The 20,117-nt window shown below is 39.5% G+C and overlaps 1 protein-coding gene across 3 annotated transcripts in view; it reads left to right on the forward strand.

Moving 5' to 3' along the window:
- osbpl1a (oxysterol binding protein-like 1A) overlaps positions 1 to 20,117 on the forward strand; it is a gene marked incomplete at its 5' end in the record, with an annotated part of 35,118 nt that overhangs the window by 13,086 nt on the left and 1,915 nt on the right. For 2 of the 3 annotated variants that reach the window (XM_080472695.1, XM_080472694.1), the window contains 16 exons: positions 1,132 to 1,260; positions 1,430 to 1,511; positions 1,794 to 1,900; positions 7,044 to 7,206; positions 10,060 to 10,249; positions 10,908 to 10,983; positions 12,603 to 12,737; positions 12,858 to 12,955; positions 13,535 to 13,717; positions 13,819 to 13,926; positions 15,843 to 15,932; positions 16,676 to 16,784; positions 17,043 to 17,156; positions 17,282 to 17,405; positions 18,312 to 18,402; positions 18,718 to 18,738. In XM_080472695.1, coding sequence (XP_080328821.1) covers positions 1,132 to 1,260; positions 1,430 to 1,511; positions 1,794 to 1,900; positions 7,044 to 7,206; positions 10,060 to 10,249; positions 10,908 to 10,983; positions 12,603 to 12,737; positions 12,858 to 12,955; positions 13,535 to 13,717; positions 13,819 to 13,926; positions 15,843 to 15,932; positions 16,676 to 16,784; positions 17,043 to 17,156; positions 17,282 to 17,405; positions 18,312 to 18,402; positions 18,718 to 18,738 — 1,820 coding nt within the window. The remainder of the gene's footprint in view (positions 1 to 1,131; positions 1,261 to 1,429; positions 1,512 to 1,793; positions 1,901 to 7,043; positions 7,207 to 10,059; positions 10,250 to 10,907; positions 10,984 to 12,602; positions 12,738 to 12,857; positions 12,956 to 13,534; positions 13,718 to 13,818; positions 13,927 to 15,842; positions 15,933 to 16,675; positions 16,785 to 17,042; positions 17,157 to 17,281; positions 17,406 to 18,311; positions 18,403 to 18,717; positions 18,739 to 20,117) is intronic. The other variant, XM_080472696.1, reaches the window with a different exon arrangement.

Raw genomic sequence — 20,117 nt, forward strand, 5'->3', positions numbered from 1 at the left:
TGCTTTATGATGTAAGGTTATAGTAAGTGCCAAGAGAGCAGGTGGCCTTCCAGTCACAGGTTTGTGAGTTCAATAACCAACCATCCTTGGTCTGTCCTTCCTTGAGTCTCCCTGAGCAAAATACTGAACGCTAAATTGCTCCCAATGGTGTCACAGCACCTTGCAGTGTGTGTGCGTGTGTGTGTGTGTGCGTGTGCGTGTGTGTGTGTGTAAATTTGACTGCTCAAGTGAGTGGTCGCAGTCATGCAGTTGAACATTGAATTTATCTAATTCTGTGACTTAAGTACAAATCAAATTTTAGGATCAGTTAAAGCAGAAAACTAAGAAATTCTTCTTATTTTATGGTTGTTGGTTTATTTTTTGTTGTTGTTGTTGCCAATTTGCGTTCTACAAGACCAAAAGCAGCATGTTTATGTCCCCCAGGACCAGTAAGTCTATGTGGCTGCTGTTTCAGCACCATGGACAGCGGTGCTGCCTCCTGAGCACATGAGGAAGGTTTCCAGCACTCTGCTTCTTAAAGGGCTTTTCATTGGTGTTCGGTTATTAACACCCACTGGATGAATTGAGTGTCTTGCGTAGCAGCAAGGCTGTGCGCGCGTGCAAATGGGTGAATGTGATTAACTTTGTAAATCGATTAGGGAGCTTCTAAATCAGTGGAAAAGCACTATATAAGTGAAATCCATTCACCATTGACAGTTTACTACAATTCACACACCTCAAAGGGATCATTTTATCTATTTCAGACCATAAACATCTGTCAACTTGGACAAGTGTTTATTCAAGAGAACATTAAGGTACCTAATGCAATCATTGTTAGTATACTTACTGAAACAAAAATAGATGAACTTTCATATTATAAGAGTCCTCGAATTGTGGATGACAACTTGTTTATTCTCAAAATATATTATAGCGTGTCACTTACTGCCTTTTTTAAGACTGTGTAAAGCTAAAGAAGTGTCAAGTTGACATTATATTTAACAAAAGGTATGTCAGTAATTTACATCCTATCTGATTTATCTGCACAAAAACAAATATGTACATAATGTTTTCAAACCTCTCATGATGCAGATAGAAGCAATGCAGTGTCGTGATTTTGAATGCCGTGAATTTTTTGTGATCGATTTCTTATAGGCATGGATTGGTGCGCTGGAGGAGCACTCGGCCTACAGCACACATTATTGCTCCCAAGAGCAGGGCAGTGAGGAGGAGGAGGAGGACGAGGAAGTGATGTCACTGGGGGAGTTAACAGATTCGCTACAGGTGGCTGTAACCCCCCCCCCAAAAAAAATATACATAATTACTATGTCAGTATAATAACCCATATTTTATTTTGTCGTAACCACTCTGCTTCCTCTGTACCCGTCATGCAACTGCCTTTCTTCATCTGCAATTTTGTTCTCTCGCTCTCTCTCACTCTCTCTTTTACCAGGCGGCGGAGGTCAGCCAGAAGAAGCTGGTGAAGGAAGTAGAAGATTTCCTGTGCATGCTGAGAAATGATGGGCTGTCAGAAAGTAAAACCTGTTATTTTCTGTCAACCGATTTAGTTTTTCATTCATGTATCTATCTGTATGAAAACAGGGGGAAATTCTACCGTTGTCAATCATTCTAGAGATATAGAAAAATGAAAGCCCATATAATCAAGAATAAAAGCGACATCGAGAAGGTTGAAGTGTAGAGATCTGACGGAGTAATGTTTGAAAAGATGCTGGAACGTCAAGTTTGCTCAACTTCTGCATTTTAGAGGTCTGTTTTATGAATTAAATCTTTGGTTTCTTTTATGCATGATTCCTCAGGATTTCCGCCACCCTTACTGCAAAAAATACAAGAAATCTGTGAGTTATCCGGCGCAACCACTTCCAGTCTCAGTGCTTGTCTCAGCTTCTTCTCCAGACAGGAAGGGGTAAGTGTCAGCTTCCCCAGCACACATTACTGACCTCACTGAGGCATGTTAGCATGTTGGAGCGAATTTACCTGGTCCGGCCCAAAGTAGAAATTTAAAGAAAACGATGCTACACTTAAGTCTGGTTTGCGTGTACCTTTTAACACTGTCTTGACAGTTTCTGTGTGCGTTTTGCAGTGTAACTTCTACACACATGCTGTGTGATATTGGATGATTGTGGTTTGTTTTTTTCCAGCTTCATACATTACATATGGTCTCTATATTGTATGAGGGTATGTTGCTTCTGAAGTCCATCACATCTTTTGTTTGATCTGCTTACAACTCTTTGCATTTACAATTTTATCATACTCAAATCTCATTGCACTAGAGTGCTTTGCTTGCTGGCAGAGTTCATCCTCTCCTAATACACCTTACACAACCATTGGCCTTCAGGAATGTTCTTGACCATATTCAGTGATTTTTGTGAAGAAAAATACCCAGTTTATAATTCTGTGTTGTCTGAGGATGCAGATAACAAACACCATTGGACCCTGTTCCTTTGTTTACAGAAATTTGTAGTGTTTTTCTGAATTTTGTAACGTTTTCTCTATTTTGTAGTATTTTCTTGATTTTCTAGTGTGTATAGTGTGTATAGTGTGTTATGGCGCGTTCACGGTTCCCTGTTTGATCCGGATTAGAGTTCAGTTCAGGGACTTTCTGGGAACGTATCTAGTAATTAAGTTGATACTAAAATGAAGTCATCAGGTTGTGAACTCACATTAGTAGCACAGAGAAGCAGTGTCAAGCTTCCCTGTCTTCAAGCACAGCAGCATTTTGACTCTGCTGTTGTCTGTAACTTCGTGCACACAACTCGCAGTAAAGATGGACAGTCGGTTCACGGTGGTGCAACACATTATATTTAAACCTTCGTTAGAACAAGGTCGGTACAGAACAGTTCTTCAGTTGACCTGCAAGTGTCGGCGTGTTGAGACTTAAAGGTTTATTCTGTTTGTCAGTCTCTATAATAAACTCTATCATTTCAATCTATGGGCTTTTCTAAACTTGTTACAGCCCCAGTGCATTCAATGTTAGGAGAGAATGTAAAATCATCAATCATCGTCAAAGATCCATCGGTCTTTAAAGGGTAAGCACATAAACATCACTAAGGTCATAAAAACACACAAGTAATTATTCTACAAGGGCCTAATATGTCAATGCATGCATGAAAAGGCTGAAATGTTCCATGTAAATGCCTTTATTTAAAAAAAACAAAATTTCTTAAAGAAAAAAAAATCATATTTACGGAAAATGATTTTATTTGTTTTTTCATTTGTCACACATCACATCAAAACCCGGAAGATTTGTCCCTTTACTGTACCTTATACCGAAGGAGCAATCGGTCAGGGCCTTTCTGTGTGGAGTAACCTGTTCAGGTGCACCCTGCCCTCGCTTTGATTGGCTCCAGCGCCTCGTGACCCTGAACAGGATAAAGTGGTGAAGGAGCAGTGCACTGTGTGGTGCCCAGGGACCATTGAAGAGAATCGAGGTCATGCTCGGTGACCCCCAGAGATAGTGATCAGGTTGAGGAGAAGCAGTGGCTTTCATTTTGAAACCTCTTCCCAGTAAAAAGCCAGATGAACTAACCTCCACTACTGATGCAGACAGTGTCATCCTGCCAAAATATGTCAGGAAATATAGCTTCCTACCACAAACATGCTTGTTTGGTATATTGGTGATACTGGATTGCATGTGTGTTTGATTTTTCTCTGTGTTTATCCTATGATATATATATATATATATATATATATATATATATATATATATATATAAGACTAGCTGATAGATTTACATGCTTTTCTACGTTGGTGCAAAACGCCTTAAAGAAAAAAAGCCCTATGATTGACAGTACTGCCACACTGGTATTTACAGCTCATGAGCCTCTTTAGAATCAGATGAATGCCTACCATTTTAGCAATCTTAGTCTGTGTGCTAATATGACAAGGCTCAAGGAAAGTTTTAAATGTCAAACTTTTACAGTCTATTTTACCAGAGACTATCTGATTGATCCTCTTGGCAGCTCAAACAACTGCACAAAATGTCATGGACTGTTGATTCAGCATATATCAATGGAATGAATTGCCATAGTCTCCATGGATGGACGGATGGAATAATGGATACACTGAATACTGCCAGTTAAACACAACATATTACCCATGTCCGTCCTGCTAATTCAAGTGCACTTGCATAAATTATTTCAGACACGCAGATTGTTCTGTATTCACATAGACTGAACTCAATTGTGTCAATCCAGAAGCTTTTTGAACCCGATACAAATTTGAGTGTCATCATTCAATGCAAGGGTGAGGGAGAAGATCAAAACTATGACTCATCCACACTCTACTGTGTTTTGTGGGGATTTGCAGTAGAATTTAATGACCTTGTGAATGTGTGCTTGCGCATATGTGTGCATGATATTGAGTGGAAGCAGGCATGTGTGGTTATGCTTTTACAACTGGAGGTGACCTGTACCTGTACATTTTCAGCTCCTTCACCTTGTTTATCACTTGTTTATGCTCCACTTTGTGACATTGGGAGGAATCATACATGTTTGTAGTCTTTCAACTCCGTAGAAACAAGTCATTATGTTCAGATTTGAGACAAAGTTCCACCTATTTCATATGCATTAGGAGTTCATAAGTACAAGTTGGCTCCTCAAAATGATAAGTCTTTTGTATAGTACTTTTCTCTCTGAATTCTCTCAGAAAGTGATTCCCAAACTTTTCACGGTGTGTACCACCTGGGAAAATATCCAGCTGTCCACCATTATAGCTAACCTGAACATGCAGTAGTGAAGGCTTATTGGCTATGGACTAATTACTTATATACATATTTGAAATATGTGTTGTACATATGATAAAAAATTTTACATTCTAGTTTTTATACTATTTTGACAATTTTATATATATAAAAATGTTTCAATATACATTTTAATCATTATTAGGACCACAACAAGGAGCTCACAGTTTGAGAATCACAGCTCTAAGATATTTTAACCTCATATTATTCATTCATTTTAACTTCATCTGTAATAGTCCAGTAAATTTCTTCCAGCTCCTCTCCAGAAACAAAATGTACCGTGGAGGTGGACTAAGGTGTGCAGAGGTTTGACAAGGAGCAGTGATTTTAGGGACAAACAGAACAGACTAAATCTGTTGCATTGCTTTACGACTGTCCCTGAATCTGAATTTAAACCGTTTGTCAGTGATGGGGCAGATTATGTAGCACACAAAGATGTGCTCCTCGTGATGTTAAACCAAAAACGTAGTTTTCCAGAGCTAAAAGAAAACTTAGATTAAAAAGTTGGGAGGTTTTTTCAACTGTTCTTCCATTAGTACCCTTCATCAATTCCATATATGCTTCTCCAATTTCTCTGCATACTAATCAATGCAAGCGAGCATGGGTGGTTGTATTTTACAATTGCGAGCGTATCAAGTTTTAACATTTCAAGACATGAACACAAGTGCTTAGAGATGTAACAAAGAGCTTGTTGAGTGAACATTTAATTTTCTTCTACTTGGGCTGAACTTGAATCACGGTTCACCGATGCTGCTGATTATGGGCAATATATGTCAAATTATCCCAGCTATTTGTAGTCGCGAAGCAAAAGACTCAGTAACAGAGCTGGAAACTTAAATTGAGAGGCTGTTTTTTGTTTTGTTTTGCATTATTATCCATCAGTGATTAATATAAGAGGTGGTCCTGTCTGAATGAGATCACATCAAAATGAGAAGTAATCAGTTGTGAGGGTTAAATTAAAGTAGTGATATTGCCTTTGCGGCGTGGCTTTAATGAATGTCCCCAATCGTCGTCGGATGTGGAAATTGAGGGACGCTGGCCTTTACATGACAATGCACAGATTTGGCCCTTTTATGCACGACTGCCTGCATTTCATTTTCAGCTAAGCATGAGCAAATAGACGAATCTGCCTGCTAAATATCACAGCCTGATTTATTTACTAGGTGTCACACACACAAAAAAAACCTCCTTGAATAGTCTCCCTGTTTTTTTTTTTCTTGTTTTTTTTTAATAGTACAACTTCACGTCACAAAGACAGTTAAATTCTTCCGGGATCTTTAGAGAAAACACCAGTGCTAGTGAAGCAGAGGCTGCCAAAAACCATCACAGATGTTCTGATTTAGCAATCAGTGCTTTCAGGCTTTACACCTGGTCCGAGCCGCCGTCGCTCAGCTGCACGGTCTTTTGAACTGCGATCTGCAGAGGCAGAGCTCATGATAAAAGGCTCACAGATTCTCCCTGCTCGCCATGAAAAGGCCTGGTCTCAATAGAAATAATTCACACAAGTACAGTGTGGCTCAGTCGCGATGGCTTGCTGTCTAAATGGAGCAGCGGGTTCCATGTATATTGGCCCTTGCGAGGGGAAGATACTGAATCACTTCCAGTTCCTGCAGCTCTGGCGTCAGCCACCCACAGAGAGGTCAGCAGCAGAACTTTACTCTTTGAATCTAGTGCAGTTCCGTGATATCAAGTGATGAGTAATCGCTTTTCTGCACTTTCTGTCCACTTTGCTCTGCTCATACTTGTCTTATGAATGGTGATTTCTCATCTAATCCACTTTTATTTACTTTACAATCGATGGCCTCATCAGTTAACTGAAACATCGTGTTCTGAAACTGAGCGCAAGTTCTTAATACAGAACAGCAATGTGTTGTGTGAAAGGAAGATATAGCAGTTTATATCTGGGTCCATTACCTTTCATTTGATCCCCTCTCGTCCTCGGGAATCATGTTCTCCAGCAGGCCATTTGAGACGGTAGCGTCAAGGCAGCTGTCCTCCATTACAGATAAACATGGCTCATCCCTCTCAGCTCCGTGTCTGTCTCGCTCTGTGTGGGTCTGATAATGAGAGGACAAAGCAAAGGGGCGGATCAGTCAACATGCTGTTTACTTGCAGACCTGCCACCATCACAACCCCTTGTCACGTATATCTTGCTTGAAATAGGATGCAGACCTAAAACTTTTGAACCCCCATGCAAATTTTTTGGCAGCGTGCAGAAGTTAAAATCCATTTTAGTTTATGTTTCTGTAAGTGATCTGTGTGTGTGTGTGTGTGTGTGCGTGTGTGTGTGTGTGCGCGGCAAGCTCAGGTGCGCAGTGTGAAATTGGAGCAGGAGGTAGAGAAGAATAAGATCCTCTCTGAAGCGCTGCAGACGCTCGCCACAGAGCACCACGAACTTGAGCAATCCGTCGTCAAAGGATCGTCACCGCGGAGTGCCCTCAGCGAGGATGAGTTCTACGACGCCGTGTCTGGTGAGTCGGCAAGTTATCAAATGCACTCGGGACACGCAGGAGATTCTGTGACAAGCTCCTGCTCACACTCGCTGCTCTGTCATTCACCCGTAGGACACTGGAATACTTTTTCCTGCCAGTGAATGTCTTTGGTATGTTTACCGCTCCTCGAGCTTCTAGTGTTGCCTGGTTGTGTTTGGGGGTTAAAAAAAAAAAAATAAAAAAAAGACATCAGACATGACTGTGTGTTTTTGCTGTTGCAAACAAAAAAAATTCTGCATGTTTAGAGTACTTAAATAAATGGGATTGACTGATGCTTGATGAGTCTTGAAGATAGCACCACTGAAATGTTGCACTTGTTGGCAGCTTGATGAAATGTTTTGTCTTTTTTGATGAATTACACCAAGTTAACAAAGTTATGAAAACAAACGATTAATGTCAGTCTGCATGTGTAACTTGCATTTGCTTTCACTATGCATGATATTTTTTAGTAACATAGCAATTAGTTTAATCTCTTTTTTCAATTGAAACTGGGATTCACATTTTAGAAATATTTTGAAAATGTATACATGTAATCAAGGTAATGACTGAATTCGTTTTTAAAAAAAAAACTAAACTTTTTTTTTTTGGACATGGCTTGTTAGAGATCGTTAATAATTGGTCATGATTGTTTCAGCACTGCCACACTTGGGGAGCCTATTAGGAGAGGTCAGTTGTTTTGTTTTATGAACACCTGCCTTAATGTTGGTACGGAGGTCAAAGGCCTTGACCTAGATATTTCAGCAATGTTATGTTTTATTGAATTTTGCTTTTTAAAGAGAAGCTCTTTTATGGGTGCACTCATAGCGATGTCTCATCCAAAGTGTCGTGTCCTGACATTTGCTGACAAAAATAACTCTTAGTATTGCCTGACACTTCATTGGTTCTCTATAAACGCATTAAAATGCGTTTATAGAGCGCCGTTCAGACACAAGAGAATTCCTGCTGCTTTACAAAGAAATGAAAGAAACAAAATGATTAAAAACAGCATAAAAATTTGAATAAATAAACTAAAAGCTTATTAAGATAAAGGTAAAAAAAATAAGTAAAATCTATTGTTTACATTCTGTACCGATTCAAACAGCCGCCTCGGCGTCTTGCCCCTTTTTTCTTTTTTTTTCTTTTTTTTGCGTGAAAGAGAGAATGAAAGTGTTAGAGTCCATGCACAGTCTCCTGCTCACTCGTAGTCATACATATAATTACGGAGCTAATTACGGTGCTCCAAAAAATTTTAAATCTTTAGAAAGTTAATTATTTTTTCTTAACAGAATGTGAGGATTCGTTAAAGTACATGTTCTCCATGTACTCTGTTGGATACAGCAGGAAGCTGAGAGGCTCTTAGAAAATGACAATGGCATTTTAATTTTATAGAGATCTTGAATTACATGAGGAGAAATTAAAGAACAAAGTTTCATTAATCATGTTCTTGTCTGAAAAACATGTATACAGGAGCTTCTCAAAGTTTCAGTATCTTTGAAAAGTTCCGTTTTCGCAGTTATTTCTGCACTTGTATTAATTGTAAACTTTCAAGCATTCTAAAGATGTAAATGATGATTATTAAGGCCTCCCATTAAAACAATAAGAAAAGCATCTGGTCTGATATTTTAACTTTTCCTGGGCTGTGATTAGACTTTTGAATCATGATTGATTAGATAATTCTTTTCAATGAAATGTGCGGATTTCAAATATGAATTAAAAAAAATGCATTTTGCATCTCAGTGTACTTTAATATAAACAAAAGTGAAATAGCTCTGCTCAGATATTATAACGAATGGGGTGCCTTTCAACTGCTGTCTTCCCTTTTGCACAGATGCAGATAAAGCACGTCTTTGACGTCTCACCTTAAAAACTCAAAGAATCTAAAGCAAACTACAGTCATTTGATACTGACAGGCCATTAAAGGTTTGTGTAGAGTGTTATATCCAAACAGAACCGCTGTCATAATCTTCTATTACTTTGAGATGTGTTATTATTACATGTGTTAAAATATGTTGTCAACTGGATTGATGCTGCTGTCACACTTAAACCGACTTGGCAAGCAGAACCTATAATGCCTCAGCATTAAGTTGTGACATCATCATGTGTATGACATGATCCCCGTTGTAAGACAACACCACGAGGTATACAAAAGTCGCGGTCCCCATAACAACAAATCCTCACAGATCAGTCGAAGCCCCCTCGTCTCTGCTAATCACCAGTTCAGTGTCATTTTGCCTCGTTGTCAACGATGTGCTCGCTTCTTGGTTGCTGAGCAGAATCTGACCTGCTGCCATCACTGGATGAGTTCCTGTCACCTGACTGAGGCAGGCAGACTTCGATGAACTGCGGCTTGGTGATCGTACTGAGGTCAAGACAAGTCAGCTTCTCACAAGCTTTAAAATGCCGCGTCCTGGGTTCCCCTGAATGCTCTTATTGGTTTGTGCCAAGATGCTGATCACACGCCAGTACTGTGTCTAATGGTCCATGTATGCTCGTATCCGCATTCAGAGCAAATGAGCAACAAGCATATAAAAACAAGCTGGTATTACTGTGCGATCATCATTTGGCGTTGACGGATTAATGCGTTAATACCTGCCCCTCCCTTATTTAGAAATACTCTCTTTTTGATATTGCTGAGATGCTCCTGTTTGTAGATCCATTCTTGACAGAAATTATAATCTACATTGATTCCAGCAACTCAAACTAAAAATAATTTCGATTAAAATATCCAAAACACACAAGTGAAAGTGTCACACTGGCCAAGAGAAACGTATCAGTTAGTAATGATGCGCAAGGTACTCTCTTGGATTCTGTCCTGTGGTGAAACTGAACAACCTCCACGTTTGTCTCCATCAGATTCAGATTCGGAGCGCTCGCTGAACGTCTTTGAGTCGGCGCCGAGCCCTTCCTTTGAGGACGAGGGGGAGGACAACGACGAAGGCCCTCTAATGCTAAGCAGCCCCCGCGGCAGCCCCACTAGCATGTCGCAAGAGGATCACCATGGCGACCAGGATGAGTCTCTGCCCAATGGGATAGCAGACCAAAGGTTAGCGGTGCAATGTGGCCCCATGGCGCTCCAAACATGCCAACGATCATCTTGGCTTTTCTCTATTATTACAAGACGATGTGAGCGAAGAGCCGACCTTCTGTTGTCCATGTTGTTGCATCTTTTTAGCGGTAATATTCTTTAATGTCAGAAGCTTCTCACAGTGAATGGTATGTGTGTTTTTGTTGTGCTCCCTCTGGTCTTTTTACTCCGTAGTGTGAATAATTTAGAGTCAAGGCACTAGAAAGCTTTGTATTGAAAGGACTGAGCTTCGTGTTGGTGATGTTAATTATTAATAAGGTCACTGTGTAATGCAATGATCAGTTTGGACAGTTTGGCACCTGTAGGGTTTTTTTTTTTAAGGGGTAATAATGTGTTGTTTTTTTCCATTCACATTTTTGTAGTTCTTTCTACCTGAGTTTTTAAGAAAAGTTTCCAAACTTTCAGTTTGAGGCGACTTTCTCTCTCTGTGTTTGACTCACAAGGCATAAGTGCTCTTAATGGTTTCAAGGCTGCTGACCAGGTTTGTCTGCTCTTTGTGTGAGTTGAAGTATTTATTGTGAGCATCAAAGTGCATCAGAGACTTTGGCAGAGTCACTTCAAGTCCTAAATACTAAATGAAAATACACCCGATTTGCTGTGTGTCTGGGCTATTTAGGACCAGCTTACCTGCACCCATGTTCTCAAGAAACGACTTCAGCATTTGGAGTATCCTGAGGAACTGCATCGGCATGGTGAGAATGATGTTCAGATGCTGTTTCAAATTGCTTTGGTTTGAGAGTGACATTCAGTCCAGTGTCTTGGCCCTTTTTATTCAGCTTTACTCAATTGATGCAACCAGACGACTCTGACTTGGCCAGAATGAACATTGACAATCTTGAACTTTCATTAAAGTGATAAACAAACTTCCAATAAAACCATCAAATAACTTTAGAATTAATCAGACTATACAGAAACATGCAACAGTTGCACAAGCACTGGGGACAGTGGAAGGAAAACTGTTTTTACCAGGAAGAACCCATCGCAGAATCTTTATTCCGACACCAATTTATACCAAATAGTAAGAGATGGAAGGATAGGGGGAAGGCAAACACACAAGCATCAGACAACAAACTATTCCCTTTTGCTTCACACTTGATGGTACAAATAACCAGTGTTGCCACAGTTACCTTGAAAAGTGATGATTAGTGATTACTAGTTACTCCTTTAAAAAGTAACTTGGTTACTTTACTGATTGCTTGCCTTTAAAAGTAACTCAGTTAGATTACAAGTAACTGTTACTTTCAACAGCTCCCGACAACACCCCCAACAGTCTCGACATAAAAAATGACAACCGGTTTTGCCAAAACTCTTCAACTCTCTTTCGCTTACTGGTTTTGATGATGTAGTGTTCGTTCCTGTTATTTTATAGTACTTGAACTTGAGTTAGAGCGAGGTGGCTTGTGATTAGCTGAGAGGGGAGACGAGGGGGGGGGTCAGGTGCGCGGGCGTGAGGAGATGGACTCAGTAGCGCGTTACTGGCATCACTGCAAATAACAGACCTCTAGTTCCAGAGAGAGAGAACAGAGAGAAAGAGAACAAAGAGAGAGAGAAGGAGAGCTGGCAAAAGACTACAGAGGGAGAGAGAGAGAGAGAGAGCCTGAGAGAGAGAGAGAGAGAGAACAAAGAGAGCGATAATGGAGGGAACTGAGAGAACAGAGAGAGAGAGACAAACACCATTATTGAAATACAGTACGTTGCAGTGCAGCAAAGACGGTCTGAGCGCAGTCTCAACCTTCACTGTAGAACGACCAAGCCGCCCTCAGCCAGTCTAAACTCTAAGCTTTTTGAAACAGGAAGTAAGTAAAGACGGTTAATAACAGTCTCTGAAATGGGGGGGGGGGGGGGGGGGGGGGGCTGGTTCCACATGAGAGGAGCCTGATAGGGGAAACATCTTCCTCCCATTTTACTTTTAGAAAACCCAGAAACCTCTAACCTACAGAAGGGTGTGTTCTGATATGATGATACGACGACTGAGTGAAGTTGTTAAAAGCTCTGTACATAATCGTTTTTAGTAATATTCTCGGTTTTACAAGAAGCCAAAAGAACAGAGATCAATATAGCAGAAATTAAATCTGAGAAAATGCAAAGAAAGAATGAAAGCTTAGTCATGAAAATCAGAATCGCAATAATATTTATTTTTTGCAGAGTACGATAACTATTGCAGTTAAAATCTGAACAATACTTGAAAGATTTTTTTTTATGTTACGGGTATAGAAAAAAGCATCAAAATAATTACATTTCAATTATACTCATATCAGATGTTTTTCTTTGTAATACAATTTTTTTTTTTTCTTTTATATGTCTCATTCAGGAGCTCTCCAAAATTACAATGCCTGTAATTTTCAATGAGCCTCTCAGTTTCCTGCAGCGTCTAACAGAGTACATGGAGCACACGTACCTCATCCATCAGGCCAACGAATCCTCAGACTCTATCGAGCGAATGAAGGTAGTTCCCTCTCGCACATCATGACACATTTGGACAGAGTTTTAAATGGAGGTATCATTGCTTTAAACGTACAGCCTGCATTTTTTTTTTTTTTATATTTTTATTTTGCATTGTTGGCAGTGTGTGGCTGCATTTGCAGTGTCTGCAGTGGCGTCCCAGTGGGAACGGACGGGTAAACCCTTCAACCCTCTGCTGGGAGAAACCTACGAGCTGGTCAGGTAAGAGAGACTGTGCAGCTCCTGGAGATGGCATCAAGACATATGACCACTTTCAGATGGAACTGAAAAAATTTATAAATGAAAAAGTACTTGTGTATTCGTCTACATCTCTAACTGCAAGTTTCACACATTTTTAATCATTGAATTGTGATAATTGTGATAATTGTGGCCTCTGCTGGAAAACAAACAAAACTTTCTTTTTTCATTACTTCATATTTTCAACAGTTGATTTTCATACCTTATAAGCTAAACTTATAAAACTTTTTTTTTTTTTTTTTTTTAAAGTCCTTGAATATTAAGTTTTAATTAAATGGAAGTGTTTGTTTGAATTCAACTGAGCAAATTTACTTTTCAAATGCGCCTCTAGTTATTATGGGACACGCTCTACATTTTGCGCATTTCATAATTGGAAAAACAAACTAGAAGATGTTTTTTTTTTAGCCAGCAGACACTCATATTTGGGCTCACTTACTATAACTGTAAATATACATCAGTGTACTTATGAAATACACTATGGTTGTGTATTTGTTCATCCTCCAACACGCTGACTGATACTCACACAATCTCTGGTCATCTCAGGGAGGATCTGGGCTTCAGGCTCATATCGGAGCAGGTCAGCCATCACCCCCCAGTCAGCGCCTTCCACGCTGAGGGTCTCGAGAAAGACTTTGTGTTTCATGGATCCATCTACCCCAAACTGAAGTTCTGGGGCAAGAGTGTGGAAGCTGAGCCAAAAGGCATCATCACACTGGAGCTGCCCAAGTAAGAGCATTGACCTGAGATCTCTGGCAGATTCATTAAAACTAAATCTGTTCTTGTCGCGTGTGACGATCGTAAGAATACTCCTTAATTAACTTTTCCAGACACAATGAAGCTTATACGTGGACCAATCCCACATGTTGTGTTCACAACATCATTGTGGGGCAGCTGTGGATTGAGCAGTATGGAAATGTGGAGGTGGTCAACCACAGGTGAGAGACGACAAACTGAAATCTGTCCTTGGAAAGTCAAAAAACATGGTGACATTAATATTAGCTATCATAATGTTGCAAAGTCCTATTTCAAAAGCCTGTCAAACAAAAGGAATAAAATATAGTTTCATGTAGGTTTTTCATATTTGAAAACTGAAAATGTTTCAGGTTATTATTTTAAACTGGAAAAACAGACGAAAAAGCTTCTTTCATTGCAGAGCTTTTCTTTTATACGGCGATGTGTGATGTTGTTCGCTGGTTTCAGGTAACAAGGGTGTAAATCTGGCTGCAGACAGGCATATCAGTGTCCAAACTGAGTGAGAGCATCATTATTGAAGCAGCAAAAATGATGGCGTTATTGATAACAGATCAGTTGAGTCTTAAATCAGGAGATTCTTTGTTGTTTTTATGTAAATATATGATGAGCGCTTTGATCAGCTGAGGCCTCTACTTCGAAAATGTCTTATCGAGGTAACTTCAGGGTTTTCCTTCCTCCCTGGTTCACGTCCTACCAAAGTTGCATCTGAAATAACGAGCTTGATAATAATGGTACGACACAGCATAGCTGCAGAAACATGAATTTATGGAATGCACATTCACTTGCGCCGTCACAGTGAGGAATAGAAAATATGATCAGACAAGGGGGGGGCGGAGCCTCAAAAAAACTAAATGGAAGTTTAAAGGAAGGGCAATGAGGAAACGTCTGTGCCGTTATAGAGTGAAATTGAGTGATCAGAGTGTCTGTTAATTCATCGGATACTAAAAACAGACATTGTGCCATCTCACCAAGTTACGCCTTAACAGAGTCGGGAATTTTTCTGCCAGCATTCCTTCCTGGCTGCGGCTGCAGCAACAGTGGTGCTTTTCACCTGGGTGATCTGTTAGAATCCTCCATTTATGTGAAGGATAATTGTCTGCTCCTCCATCGTAAAATAAGCGGCACGGTTTCCCCAAGTTTGCGATTGTCTTTTAATGTGAACACACACTAATCGTGATCGGGAAACCCTGGGTTGAATTAGTTGATAACCTGCTTCGCCGTAGCGCTTATCGAGGGTTGTGCGTGTCTGGGTTTGTCAATCCAAATAATGGACAAATACCCAGGGTATGTTAATCGTGCTTCGTAGTGCAGGCCTCAGGTCTGTAATGTGATGAGAGAAGACTTGCTAATCTCCAAAATAAAGCTCTGATCAAAAGTTAATTATGTGAAATATCACGCAAAGACAACACTAAAATAGTATGTTAAACTCTTGTACAAAGATAGTCATGGCTTTAAAGTGTTTTGAAAGAGATAGGATTTTTTATTTATTTTTTGGCCGAAGGCAAAGCTTTAACTTATTCCAGAGAGATGGAAACTATGAAAAGGCAAGTTGTTTTTTTTCCCTTTTCTTTTTTTCAAAATCTGTCCAAACCTTATTACTTTGTAACTGTGAAGATGTTATTCAAACTTTAAAAAGAGAAAGACACTAAGATAATGTGATATTGTGTAAAAAAAAAGAAAGAAAGAAATGGAGAGGAAAGGCTGTGTGCATTTATACTTCTAAACGGTATGATTTAGTTTATGCTCAGCAGACTGTCGGCAGTCTAAAGAGTTAAACAGGGCATATATGAACCGTAAATACACTTTCCACATGAGCTTAACAATGTTTTAAAGGAAGTCTAAAGTTGAGGCCAACCTGTTGTTAGCAAATCTTCCACATGTTTGTCTTGTCTGTTTTCACTGAATCTTTTAATATTATGTGTCTTTCATACTTATCCAAATATTCTAAAATATCAGTTTAGATACTTTCCAAAATAAAATAGCCTGACATCGTGTGTAAGTTGATTAAGCTTATAATGATATTTTAAGGAAGAAGAAGCTGGACAGAGAGAGTGAAGTTGTACATTTTTATTTTGTCTTTTTGTCTTTTTTCACTCAGAACTGGTGAAAAATGTTGCCTGAACTTCAAACCCTGTGGCCTTTTTGGAAAAGAACTCCACAAGGTTGATGGATTTATTCTGGACAAAAGGTACAACACGATTTTCAGAAAGGTTGATTTGACAACAGAGATCCATTAATTATATAATCTTAATTGTTGAGGAGGAATGAGGTATGTGCAACCCGACGAAACATTTGTAATTCTACCACACAGAATTATTCATCATTAAATACTTATTGTATGCTACATAGTCGGGGATGTACTTAATGCAGAGCAGGGTTGGTTTTATTCTGTGTTTATAAGGATTCATAATTGGTGTCAAAAAGCTCATCTTCTCAGTGGCATTTAATTAGTGATTCCTTATTTTTCAATATTTAGTAATTTTATTAATAAGCTGCTCAAAGCTGTTTAATTAAACACCGTACAGAACAGAATAGCTGGTGATTGAAATAATGTGCTTTGATGCCAAACATTATGTATTTTAAATGATGAATATCAGCAAAGGGCAGCAAGAGAAGAAGATGCTTCAGTCCAAACATCGAAGAGAAGCAGAGCCAAGAGAGAAGTGAGCAGTGAGAAGAAGAACAAATGTGTGCTGCAAGACATGTTAATACCTGAGGGGCTGGACATAAGCCCAATACAGGAAATGACAACGTGAAACATTATGGAACAAAGAGATGCCAAGAACAAGCGGAGAGATGAGAAAAAGCTTGTTTGTTGTCTCAGCATGACATCAGATGCTAAAGGAGCCTGAAACAAGACGTTTTTTTTTTTTTTTTTTACTTAACAACATTTTGTACACTAACAAGTGCCTCTGTGTGTGTTTCTCACAGTAAAAAGAAGATCTTTGCACTGTACGGCAAGTGGACGGAGTGCCTGTATGTGGTTGACCCTGCTGGTTTTGAAGCACATAAGAAAAATGACAAAAAAGGCAGCAAAGTGGTAGGAAAGACGAAACACTCAAGAATCTGATCCCACGTGTATAAGTGCTTTAAAAAAGAGAGACAGAAGGAGGCTTTGTAGTTATTGCAACTGAAAATCATCACAGAATCTAGTTGCGAGATAGAAGCGGAGGTAGAAATTTAGTTTTGGTGAACAAAACCTAAAAATAAGCAACGGCAGCAACATATGAATGTACTGTAAAATAAGACTTTTTACACCAGTTCACTTAAAGTCCTTGATGCCTGTAACTGGTTGCAGGGCTGCAGTGAGGCTCAAGAGCAGCTTCCTTCAGCGGCTGCAGACACTGTAGAGATGATTCCTGGCAGCCAGCTCCTGTGGAGGATCAAGCCGAGACCAGCAAACTCTGCCCAGGTCCCACTGACTCTTTACATGTTATTCATCAGCAGCAATGGTGTGCAGTGTTCAAAGAGGCATGAGTTTATGCCTTTTTAAGAGGAAAAAGTTAACGTATTGTTTTGTTAATGCATATGTTATAGATGTACAGCTTCACGTCCTTCGCAATGCAACTGAATGAGCTCCGTAAGGAGATGGAGGGAGTCATTCCCCAGACTGACTGCAGGCTCAGGCCGGACATTCGAGCCATGGAAAACGGCGACATTGGTAATTGTCATTCTTGTACAAGTTCAAATCAGTCATGAATAACAAGTATGACTTTTCTAAACAGTAGCAATATTTCTATACAAGGTACTGAAAAGTAAAAATAACTAGGCACTTGAGAAAGCAACTCATTACTTTTCGCTCTGTCTTCTGTAAATGTGCACACTTCGGTAATTCACTCATGAGGTAGTTGGAGGAAGGAGCTCCAGGAGTTATTCATTCATACACATCTTATAAAGTCATTAAGATAAGGTCTCATTGAAACTAATTCTGCTTTTATTTCCCATAAAATCAAAATATATTATGTAAAGAGATGTTTCTATAGGGGGACTTTTACAGATCCAACCATTCTTCCCTCAAGTCCCCTGAACGCCTCATGGCACCACAGGATGTTTGTTTTGTTTTTTCTTTTCTCTACCCCCACTTCCTGTTTCATTCAGTGGTTTCTGCAATTTCCCGTGTTCCCCCAAAACCTGTGGCAATTCACTTTCCACAGAGCAATTGAGACAACTTGATGTGAGTCGAGTGCCATACACGGCATTCCCGTCACAATTTTAGTGGAGTTATAATAGCTGTGTTATAAGGCCAAAGTGCATAATGCGAGTTCATACTGGTCACTGAACGAAATTCCCAATAACCAAGAGCTTTGACCACTACAATCTACTCAGATCCTTTCCTGTTTCAAGATCAACTTGTGCTCTTTTTCCAATGAAATTCTCCTCAGGTGTTCTTAAGAGCAGACAGTCACACTGATAGTATAATACCTCCAGCGTGTATAGTGATAACGTAACACCTCCAGCCTGATAGTACCTAATAGTGAATTCGGTACGATTAGGCTGTCGTTGGCGAGGAGGCATGTATAATTCTCTGTCTGAAATCTGTAAGTCAACCATGTCATGCTCCCTTTAGATCTGGCGAGCGAAGAGAAGAAGAGGCTCGAGGAGAAGCAGAGAGCTGCTCGCAGAAACCGCTCCAAATCAGACGAGGACTGGAAGATGAGGTAACGTTTACCAACCGGCAGGTTCCATGTAGTCATGTACATAATAAGAATCCATTAGGGCCGAGAGTATTGATTTCATAGCTGGATTCATCCTACGGAATAAAAGAGATGCATGAAGTATTAATCCAGCCTTTGCCTTACAATTCCTGCATTTTTCATTGTATTTCAGGTCTAGTTTCTGCATTGAATGCTGCATATTTATCATCTTTGTCCATACTGTTTCACACTGAAATGCTTGAGCTGAATCTTTGTTTTGCCTTCTTCCTTTCTGTTGTTTCTGTTTTGTTTTGGGGTTTTTTCTGCGGCTGCATTCAGGAGTCCTCCCCTCGGCCCAAGGTTAGAACTGTTCGACTGAAGTGCCTGAAACGTTTAACACAATCTTGTGACCTATAATGTTGGCAAGCACTTAATTTTCTCTATGCAAATCTTAACTGTACTTGTTATTCGCTTTCTGTTAAGACATAGCCGCTTGCTGATAATGAATCACTGTGAACGCACAATGTTATTAATCAGCTCTTCACCAGCAAGACAACACCCCAAACGCATTTATTGAAACACCAAAGGAGTGCCGCTTTATTCCTCACTGAACCGTCCTTCCCTTGAGACAGTTAAAGGTCCTCTATTTCACACTATTTCAATCTTTAAATTGCACTCTTCGCATTTATGACAAAATTCTCCTGCAGCTCCAGTACCAAAAACCATATCAATATAATTCCACATCCTTCTCTACTTTGGCTTTTTTCCTCATTTAGAAATTACTGCAACAACAGAGTTTTGTTCCTCTTGTTGCCGTTTCCACATGAAAGGTTAAACAGAGGGCTGAATCACCCTGTCGTGATATTTTGTAATAAACGTTGCCACATTACGTAATAATAATGCAATATGTAATAACGTAATAAATGTGTTTTTATGCTTTGTATCATATAGAATAATTACATAACATAATGCAGATTACATATTCTATGTCTTGCAAAATTTCAGTGCACCCCAAATTTTTACGTCAGTAATAATTAATTAGTGTAGCTTTTGTTTCTAGCTCATGGACACATTCTCAATTATATGAATTATGAATACAGTAACATTTGATTTAGGCCTGAGAAATAAAACATCCTACATTGTTTTTTCTTTAAAATATATCCTAATTCAGCTGGAATGCTTAATGTTATTCTGATGGTATGATGGCTATTCTCATTACGGCATCCATTTTGATGATTTATTACATAATGCACCAAATTATAAAATTTTCTTTAGAAAAAAAAGGAGCAAAAACGTTATTACAAAATGCGGCAGATTATTACAAAACGCGGCATTATTACATATTGAGTTGAAAATGTATTGATGAAAATGCACCGGAAAGCCAGGTAAGCCTTTTAAATTGTGCCACACTTGACCAGCAGAGCTCAGTATGTGGCGCGCTCGTCACCCATGAAGAATTCACTTAATCCTGTCTGCCAACAGCTTTACGTTGCTGTTGCTCTTGACTCTTGTTTTCTGCTTGTGATATCCTCAAACGCCATTAATCAGGGGGTCTGATTGGCAACTGATAGATGCTAGAATGAGCCCCACTTCAGGGGTCAGTCAGGATCTGGGAGGCAAAATGCTCCAACCTCTTTGCTTTTCGTTAATTGATGGATAATGTCTCAACAGTGAATCTTCATTACACCACTGAGGGCTTATTAACGGACACACTCGCTCGCTGCTTCCTCACATCTTTG

Source organism: Lipophrys pholis (assembly GCF_963383615.2).
Source record: "Lipophrys pholis genome assembly, chromosome: 10".
NCBI lineage: Eukaryota > Metazoa > Chordata > Actinopteri > Blenniiformes > Blenniidae > Lipophrys > Lipophrys pholis.